The 10681-nt window shown below is 42.5% G+C and overlaps 1 protein-coding gene across 5 annotated transcripts in view; it reads right to left on the bottom strand.

Moving 5' to 3' along the window:
* The window catches only part of LOC103460630 (regulator of G-protein signaling 20-like), a 25914-nt gene that overhangs the window by 1980 nt on the left and 13253 nt on the right, over positions 1 to 10681 (bottom strand). For all 5 annotated transcript variants that reach the window (XM_008402885.2, XM_008402886.2, XM_008402887.2 and 2 more), the window contains one exon: positions 2434 to 2609. In XM_008402885.2, coding sequence (XP_008401107.1) covers positions 2434 to 2609 — 176 coding nt within the window. The remainder of the gene's footprint in view (positions 1 to 2433; positions 2610 to 10681) is intronic.

Here is a 10681-nt window from a genome sequence, read left to right as displayed (position 1 = left end):
GCACACACGCACAACACACACACACAGCTTATACATGCACGCACGCGCACACGCACAACACACACGCACGTGCATGCACAACACACACACACACAGCTTATACACGCACGCATGCACACGCACGCACACACACGCACAACACACAAACACAGCTTATACATTCACACGCACACACGCGCAYGTGCACGCACATGCACAACACACACGCACGTGCATGCACAACACACACACACAACTTATACAAGCACGCACGCACACGCACAACACACAAACACAGCTTATACATTCACGCACGCGCACGCACACACACATGCGCACGTACACGCACATGCACAACACACACACAGCTTATACACGCACGCATGCACACGCACGCATACGCACGCACACACACAAACACGGCTTATACATGCACGCACGTGCACACGCACAACACACACGCACGTGCATGCACAACACACACACACACAACTTATACAAGCACGCATGCACACGCACGCACACGCACGCACACGCACAACACACAAACACAGCTTATACATTCACGCACGCGCACGCACATGCGCACGTACACGCACATGCACAACACACACACAGCTTATACACACACACAGCTCACACAGATGTAATTGCTTGTAGAACTATAAACACATATACAGTCACACACAATGTTATTATCTCTTTTAATGGCAGCATCAGCCACAGTTATGTTAACAGCTGTAGTTACAAACGTCTCACTGGGTGTAATTGAGAGTGAGCCATAAATAATTCATTCCTTTGGGAACTACTGAGCCATAATCACTGCATGGCTACTGTCTGACTGCTGGATCAAATGTTCATCAACTATTTGTCTTCATAATTAAATAGATGTGATTTCAAAATGTACAGTTAGTTTCTCTTCTATAATAATGACATCCTAACATAAAGCAACCTGGTTGTCCTCTTTGGTCAGCAATGATCACACTGGAAACAAAAACTAAATATTTCTGCTTCGCTACTGAAAGCTAATTCACATGAGGGTTTATATTGTACCAAACGTTTCTGTCTCAGACCCCCAACATGACGAGAGTCGTGATGTGGCATCATCTGCGCGACTGTTAGCTCAGTATGTTTGTTTGCTAATGTTAGCATTGCTCGTGTTGTGATCTATACGGATCAATATGCTGTTACAGTGAGCTCAGTATGCTGTGCAACTATATGAGACAATGGGTCAGATATGTTAGCATGGTAGCTTAAAGCTATATTTATGAATCTGTATAAACATAAAACTTCCCAATCTCAAACAAATAGGTTATAATTTGCATTAGTTGTTTTTCTACTAGGGTTCATTTACAATGCGAAGGAAGAGAGGCAAACAAAATAAAAGAGCAAACCAACAACCAGAGCCTCCTACAGATAAAATCTCTATTACAGCTAATGTCACTGAATAACTATTTCAGTCAAGTTGACTTCCTTTTTGTAAGTTTCTGATGCCAGTAGAGATTAAAGCAGATGAAGACAAGATGAAATCATCTCAAGAAGGATTCAGGAAACCATCGCTTTTTTCTAGACAGATACTGCAACCATGTTGCAATCCAGCAAAGCCACATCTGATACAACCAACTTATAGTAGTTACCTCTAAAGTCAGTGGAAATACAGAACTCTGTAGTGAATAGATGTCGCAGTTAAATAAAAACATGAACTGGGCAAAAAAAGCCCTTTATCATAAAGTCATTTGCAAGTTTGTGTTTTATTTTGGAGGCCAGTTAGAGAGTGATGAGGTTTTTTTGAACAGTGCAGCGCTTGCTGAAGTTAAAGTGTTATTAAACAGACATTTGTCTGATGGGTGGGTCTGTTTGAGGGTCTGTTTGCTCCTCATTTTACAGCTTTGTAACACAAACGGTTTTCCTTTAAACAATCAGCCTGCTTTGAGACAAACTGACAATAATTGTAAATTTTTTTCTTCTTTTTTATTGCTACGCTTTCATGCTACTATAAATCTGCATGCTGGTAATTCTAGTTCTTAGAAAGTTCAAAATGGGAACTGGGCTAGAAAGCTGCAGCCAGTGCACCTCTTAAAATAAATGTGAAAGTTCACAAAGTCTTTGTTTTGCATTTGCAACAGATGCGTTATGAAAATCTGATCATATGAATCAGTTTCTCTGAAGTCTGACAGCTAAGTTTCTCGTTAATAACTTTTTAAACATCACTTGTAAGCGCAGATTCTTGACTCTGCTGACAAATCCTGCTAAAGTTACCGACGCTTTGATAATGAGCTCGTTTCACCAGGGATTAATCAGCTTTTATTCCTGATTGGTAGAGCTGTGATAACAGGATTCATGCTTCTCTCTCCTACCTCAGTGTTTTATGACAGAAGCACATGTTACTTTCTCTGTGAGTGCGTGTGTGTGTGTGTGTGTGTGTGTGTGTGTGTGTGCTTGCTCGTTTCTTACCATGAACAGCTGCAGCAGCAGCACCAGCAGAAGCAGCAGGCATTGGGCCGCTGGGAATTCTGGGTAGTGGTCAAACCCCGGGCCTCTCCTGCGCCGCTCAGAGCCGAGGTCTCGCTGCGACCTCCCCCCATGGCCAGCTCACCACCCCCCCGATCGGCTGGAATCGGACCTGTGTACTGCACAGAGACGGAGACCCGCTGTAATGCTCCCTTCTGTTACAGTAGCAACACTTCAGCGTTGAGCTGGCTAAAACATGAACTCAACTAAAAGTTGTTCAGTTGGATTTTTAAAACAAATCGTCAGCAAATTTCACGTCAAGTTTTCAAAATCAGACAGCTGGAGATGATCACCGATGGCACTGATCAGATCAGACCTAGAAAGAAAAACTGTTTGTGTTTTGTGATGGTGGTTGTAAGTAGAGGTTCTTGTGCATAAAGAAGAAGCGACAGACAAACCAAAAGAAGCTAAAGCTCAGACTACAGCCTTAAAAGTCAAGATCTGGATAGTGAGTGACACTTATCGGGAGGCTGTTAGTCGTAATTTAGACGTACAGCTACAACACCGGCACCTTTCCTGAATCTGTGAAAAAAGGTGTATAAAGTTGCAAAGGGCTGCATAAATCTGTCTTTCCTGTCCTCTTCTGGCAGTTAGTCACCCTGCCATGACCCCATTCAGCTACTTTTGCAAAAAGAAACGGCACATCAGTGACTACCTGTGGTTTCACGGTCAGGATCTCTAGGGGGCAGGTGTGAACAGCAGAGTGTCTCACTAGGAAACCTCCACTTTATTTTCTTTGGTTCATTTGTTTGCAGATGACATGATTCTGTTCAAGCCCTGATCTTCAGCGGACATTCAAGCAGTTTTCTGTAAAGTGTAAATAAGTCAGGATGAGAGTCAGAGGCCACAGATTCGACAGACTCCCCCTGGGAGGGACTCTGACCTGGGAAAACCTGGGGACCCCCCATGGCAACCTGGTGCATGATGGAGCAAAGCATGGCTTTTCCTGCAGGAGCGTTCCCACATCCACTAGGGTTAAACCTAAACGCTCATGTTGCGTCATACCAGTGAGATGACAAATGTGACTTGCAAGCCTTGTGATTGTCGCAAACAGTTACATTTTCCTGTCCCCATCTCAACGGACTGTGTTGTGTGACGCCAGAGGCTCCGCCTTAACCGTACCGTACTGTTGTCCCATTGGCCGACAACTGAAGGAAGCCCAGGAACGGTGCTGTACGGGGCGGTTCTCTGAGAGCTTTTACAATGGAAACAGACAGCAAAGACCAAAAGAACCGTCCAGCCATCGGTAGAGGACGCTGCTGCAAAGCAAACCTAACTCATGCCCAGCTAAAATCAGAAGTATGCTAAATGTAATGCATGTTTCTTTGCAGTTTGCAGTATTATCTGTGGGTCTGTTTGAGCACAGAAAGCCTTACCTTGGAGACAAAACACTGGAGCTAAGTAAAAATTAAAAAACAAACAATGTGTAATAAATACAATGCCCCTAAAAAGATTCAAAACAAGACATAAACAAGCCTAAATATAATAATTAGAAGGTGAACTGAGGAAGTCTAAAGAAGATGAAAGACCAGAACTGAATGACTTCAGGGCATTAAAAGGTCTGAAACAATGCAAAGCTGCTAATCTACAATAACTTTGGGTTTAAACCAAAACAGCACTAAAATAATATCATTATGCAAAGGTGAGCAAAGGTGCACCTTGAGTTGCTCGAGTCGAAAATGTTGCTTTTCAACTCAAACAACATTTTCAACATTCCTCGAGTTGAAAACATTTCCCTCATTTTCAACTCAAGCAGCAGTGACTGTAAGGGGAAAGAGATCAGTGAGGGCAACACAGACGGATAAAAGAGTTGGCAACGGGACCGGAGTCTCAAAGAGGAAGAAGAAAACAGGAGATTTTACAAACAGAGGACTGGAGAAACAAATGGGAGAAAGAGCAACATGATGTAACACAGAGGAAGTGAGAGAGAGCGGGTATGGAAGCAGGCAATGTGATGCATCATGTGATCGAGCTGTGATCACACATACAAACACACACAGACTCTAATGCATATGGATGGACTTTGGAACATGGACTCACTTGGGTTTGTTCAGATCTGAAATATTTGTTCAAAACAGGATGAAGTTTATCTCAAGTTAAACTGCAGGAGTTTTAAGGATACAGATGTGCATCCTTTGCCACTTACTACACATTAGATGAGGACAAAGCAACTGTCTGATTTTTACTTCTATGTCGTTCTTGTTCCCATCAACAGACTCTGTTCTCTTGGCAGAAGGTAAATCAGAACCAATCACAGTGGCAGCTGCTGTGAGTTACTGTGAAAATGTACGAAAACGTTTCAGATATCATAGGTTAAATAAAGAAAAATGGTGAAATAACAACAACATATCAAAGGATAAACCTTTGGGTTCCCAGAAGCTCCAGGTTAACAACAGGAACCGTCGGTCTGGTCGGGAAGTCGTCACCTTTCAGGTTTTTAAGCCCCTGGCAGCAAAATGAAACTCCTTCGCAAGAAATAATTAGTGGTAACAAGATCTCAATCTGTTAAATCTTCACAAGCCTTTCTCTGTGAGGTGACTGCTATCTCGGGATCTTTTGTGGCTTTTCCTGATGAAGTTGTAATTGAAGATGCTCCAACTATATTTAAATCATTTGTTTGGCAGAATTTTGGATTTCAACACACAAACAATGCGCAGGTAGAAAACAACCAATGGATGAATGTCTAGGGCAGGGGTCCCCAAACTCTTTTCCTGTGAGGGCCACATAACCTTTCCCTTCTCTGGTGGGGGGCCGGAGTCAGTTTGTAACAGAAGAAGTGTTACACGGTTATCACCTGCGCTGCCGGAAGTCGTTGAGGGGTGGAGGGTGCGCGTTTATCGATTGATTTTTACCCAGAAAGCACATGGGCAAAAACCGTTAGTGAAATGGTCACTGGGACTGACTAGTATATATTCCATTGAGGGAAAGTAACTTTAACATATGAATTCCTCATGTGTCAACATAAAGGCTCGTTTTGAAGTATAAGCTGCTACTTACAGGCATTGAAGAATTCGAGCTGGAATGCAGCATTCATAACAAACACCTGTGTTCATCTGCTCTGCCGCTAGCAAACAACCGTACTGATTAAGTTTAAAGTCAAGCAGTTCCCTAAAAACATTGTTTTGCGCCATGCAAAACAAAACACCCACAGTTTACAGGACACACTTCCTGCTAAAGAGCCCCCTGGTGGTTGAAGAAAAATCCACATATAATAAATACAATATATATGAAAAAAAATCTGAATGCTCTTTGGTATTGTTCAGGGGGCCCGACCAAATGTGGAGGCGGGCCGGATCCGGCCCGCGGGCCGTAGTTTGGGGACCAGTGGTCTAGGGTTACGCTGAGCAAACAGTGCACTCTGTCAGCAGCAACAGGTAAACGTTGTACTGCTTGCAGACTGCGCGTAGTTTAAGTACCGCCAAACATCTGAAGAGATAAAAGGGTTTGTTGATCAGTTTGTTGAGTTTGTGGCAAAATCTATAAAAAAATGCAGAATAAAGGATTTTATGGAGTATGAATTTGATCGGGACAGTTTTCATTAGAGTAAAATTAAAACCCTGTCTTATCTTGCTCTCCTGAACTCAATATTGTGGCTCGTTTTGTCTTGTGAGTTTAAGTTAGAAATAATTAAAAATAAGGTCAGACAGAAGACGTGTGGGCAGGCAGGAAGTGTCGGCTGGTTTAGACTAGCAGGGTTTCCTGATACAAAGTTATTTCACATCGACATGTACAGTTGAAACCAGATGTTCACACAGTGCATGAAAACACCTGTAGCATTTTTTTTTCCACTGTCTGAACATTAAATCAAAGTAAAATTATTTTATTTTAGGTCAGTTTGCATGCGGAACAATCATAGTGTTGACACTTTTGGGGCTTCTGTGCAGCATTTAAAACTGTTGACCATGATGTGAATCGTTGATTTCTTCAAGCCAATGTGTAGCTTTCAAAGGAGCCAAGAGAAATCACATGTGGGGAACCACAAGGTTCAATCCTGGGGCCCCTCGGATTGAGTATCTACATACTCCTGCTAGAACCAATAAAAACAAACCAGAGCAGGAGCGATCAAGAGGCAGCACACAGTTTCAGCTATAACAGCTAGAATCTAGTGATCAGACCTGAACCTCCAGAGACACATAAAGATAATTACAAAATCAGTCTTCTATCGCCTGAAGTACATTAGGTTTATGTTGTTTAATTATGGCAGGTTTGTTCATTTGAAGACTTCCAACTGCAGCATGTAGGCAAATATTTTATGTGATCTGGACAAAAGAGCATAAAGTCTACAAAATGTGAAGGAGTAATGTTGACTTCAGTGGATTCATGTGTACACCTTCCACAGGTAGATAAGGAGAGGTTTGTGCTGCAGTCATTATGAAGACAAATAAAGACGGGGAAGCAAGGTCCGTACGGCGATCACAAAATAAACAGCTGGGAGCTTTCTTTTTTAGTTTCTGTTTAAAAGAAGACGACCAATGGTGGAGCTGCTGACAGACGCAGAGGCTGTGTGAGTTTACTCACTGCAGAAACACACACACACACACAGGCATAAAAGTCAAACATAATCAGTCATGTTTAGGTACACACACACACACACAAAGTTTACCTGATATGTCAGAGAAAAGATAGGGCACTCCCTTACCTTCAGTTATCACCCACCCCATCTTATATAACACAGAGATATCATGTTGCTGCCTCTGTGTGTGTGTGTGTGTGTGTGTGTGTGTGTGTGTGTGTGTGTGTGTGTGTGTGTGTGTGTGTGTGTGTGTGCGTGTGTGCGTGTGTGTGTGAGTGTTTTTGTCAGCGAGTGTCTGAAGCGGAATGAGGGCAGGACTGAACAAAAAGTAGGTGAATTTATCTCTTGGAAAGTGACTGACTGGAGAAACACTGATTATAAGGCTTTGAATGCCAGAAAGGTGATAGAAGGGTGAAAAACGACTGTGATGAAAATGATGAAGAGAAACAAAAACTAAGTAAAAAGATGAAAAATGAAAGAAAACAAAATCAGAGGCATGACTTCCTCTTTCACGCCATGCGGCTTTTCAGAGTGAGTGTATTTAAAGGGATCTGGGCTGCCGTGTTAATCTGATTAAACTGGATGACATTTAAATTAGATGGAGATCATTTACATGTGAGCACCAAGAGGAAACTAAAAGGACAGATAAGTAAAAGGCACAGAATACCTTCAAGTGAAGAGAAGAAGAGCTGCGTCTTGAGCGGACTTGTTTTAAAAAGTGAAGTGTGAGGAAACGTGGTGAAACGTCCTGAGCAGGAATGAACTGATGCATGACTGACGTCAACAGTGAAAAAACGGTTTATATCTGGAATAAGTCGGGCATAAAACCAACAAAACTGTTTTGGTTGTAGTGGCAAAGGGGTAAAATTATCAGCAGAGGCATCATTTAGCAAACAACAAGCATTTCAAGTTCAGTCAAAGTTTAATGTAAACAAAAAAAACAAACTAAGTGAAAGTTCAGCTACTCAATCACCGTAATACAGCAAATCTAAGCAACGCAATGAAATCTGAGGGATCTATTACCAACCAACACAGGAATTTACTGAATGCATCTCACCAAAACCTAACAAATAATATGATCCTGCAGTAGAATAAGGGTATAGACAACGTCCACTTATTCAGGATGGATTTGGTTTTATTTTTATTTTCACATTATTTTATATATATATATCCAGTATTTGTTATTAAAATTCTTCCCACAGTGAAGGACGAGTCCTACTGACGAGTAAAATGTAAAACATGAATTTTGCCGTTGAGCTTAAGAAGATTTCAGATTCTAGATCAGAGGTTCCCAAACTGTGGGGCGCGCCCCCTAGGGGGGCCGCCGTGCCATTGCAGGGGGGGCGAGGGAAGCCGTCTGGATGGAAAAAAAACATGAACGCTGTATGCGCTGGGTTTTTACCTTAGAACGGCTGACTCTGTTATTCCTCTGTCAATTTGATACAGTAGGGGCTTCCACACTTCCCGTATCTGTGTCCTCTGTCACTTTTATCAGCAGTTAAAACTGTTTCATCCGTTGTTAACATGTGGTAACCTGTTTTTCCGAGCAGCCTTTAAACGCAACATTAGCGCTACGACCCTCGCGCTGGGTTTACACTTGTGCAGCAGTGAAGGAGACCTGCTGCTGCTGTGCAGAGCTACGCAGGTTTGTGTTAGAATCATGGCAGCAAACCAGCAAAACGCAAAGAACTTTTCACAGTTTTTCCCCCCAAACTAATAAACTGTTGAGTAAAGCTGTTGGATGCAGGTCAAGTTAGCTAAAAGATGACTAGCTAGCTAATATCAATACAGCACCTGAAGCTTGTTAACAAGTAGCTTGTAGGTGGTGTTGTCTATATTCAGCTACGATTCATTTTGCCCCCCAAAACGTTAATTTGCCCCCCTTGTTCATCTGGAGCCGGGGTCGAGTATAACAGGGAGTCTCTAAGAATCCACCCCCAACCCCCTTCGCTCACACACATCGTTCAACCAGACAGCTATTTGTAAGCCATGGGGGGCCCAGAAATAGTTTGGAAACCACTGGGGGGGGCCCAGGAGAAAAGGTCTGGGAACCACTGTTGTAGATCAAGGCTTTGCTGTAGACAGTGATCTACTTAGAGCCTTCAGCAGAATGAAGGAAACCCAACACGCTGCTGCCCAGAAGTGTCACCGCAGTCCTGGAAAGGTTTCATCCAGAATGTGCTGCTTTGGGTTCCTGGTCTCGGTGTAGACGGTCGGCTGGCCAGCTCCAGAAAAACTCCTACTGGTTAAAACTTCCTCCGTTTACCAACGATGGAGGCCACTGAGCTCACTGAGACCTTCGGAGCAGCAGAAATATTTCGGTATCCTTCCCCAAATGTGCGCCTCATCAAGTGTGCAAAACACCATTTTTTCCACAGTATCATAATGTGGTATTTGTGTGTAGAATTTCGAGAATAGAGATTAATTCGATGCAGCTTGGAATAAGGATGTACAGCCACCAAATGTGGAAAAAGTGAAGCGCTGTGAATACTTTCCGGATGCTCTGTACGTGTCATGTAGGGAGGAGACGCACACSAGCATTTATACTGTCTACAAATAGACTTGATGGGAAAATCTGAGGGCACCCTCATTTTGTCTGTCTTTTTTTTTTTTGGTTTGCATTCCACATTTGTTTGTGAATGACACACAGTCGAATCCTAATGGGAACTATTTTGACTGCAAGGCAGAAAAACCTTTGTCCTAGAACATGAACTGATGCTTCCTCCATAGTCTTTTGGTCCAAATTCCACCTTTTTCATATTTTTCTTACATTTTCCCAGATATTTTCAGACGCTGAACTAATTTAAATGTTGGGTGTGAAACAATTTAGCATTTAGACATGGTCCACTGTCCTGTGTTAAAGGGAAAGCCGTATCTGGTGTATATTTTCAAATAAATATCTGATTTAAACAATAACAAATAAGCTCGTAGACGGTGAAACCTGTACAGTAATCACCTCAGTGTTGGTGAACCGCCTCCTCCTGTTCCTCCATGCCTCGGCAGCACAGATGGGCCAATAAAGCAATATGAAATTCAAATGAAGAGCCGGAGCAGCGTGTCCGTCCGCCAACCAGCTCACACACGTTCCACACACAGCTGCAGCCAACAGCAGGCTTTAAGTAATGAAGCGCTCATTTTCAGTATTAATCTGAGAGATTACACATCTATAATCTCTCCACCTGATCGCCAGCAGTCCACTGACTGTCTCTGTGAGCGACGACTCGCAATCACAGATCAAAAGACAAATGGAGGAGTTGAAAGAACATTTTTTATTTCTTTGACAGCGTTTTTTGTTTTTAAATGTGGGAGAAAGCAGAAAAGAGGAAAACATGATGAAAGTTTYCTACAATTATTACCCACTATGTTAGCAGTAAAAATACCTCCACACAGCTCAAGAAAGTTCGTGCTTATTCAATCAAAACCAAAATGCTTCTGTCGAGTTAGCAAAAAAAAAGCTAACAGCACACAGGTTTCTATGAAAGTCCTATTAAAATGTAAGTACGAACAGCTGATATCCACTAATATATACTTGAGAGCTCAGAAATGCTTCAAACTGCTTAGTTTAACAGTTCAAACACCAAATATTCCTCTGTATACATGAATACGAACCATGTAGGGCTGAAACGATTCCTCGAGTGATTCGAGTACCTCGATTATTAAAATTCCTCGAGGAAAATT

Source organism: Poecilia reticulata, unplaced genomic scaffold (assembly GCF_000633615.1).
Source record: "Poecilia reticulata strain Guanapo unplaced genomic scaffold, Guppy_female_1.0+MT scaffold_266, whole genome shotgun sequence".
Classification (NCBI taxonomy): domain Eukaryota; kingdom Metazoa; phylum Chordata; class Actinopteri; order Cyprinodontiformes; family Poeciliidae; genus Poecilia; species Poecilia reticulata.
This window is presented reverse-complemented; position numbering and strand designations above follow the sequence as displayed.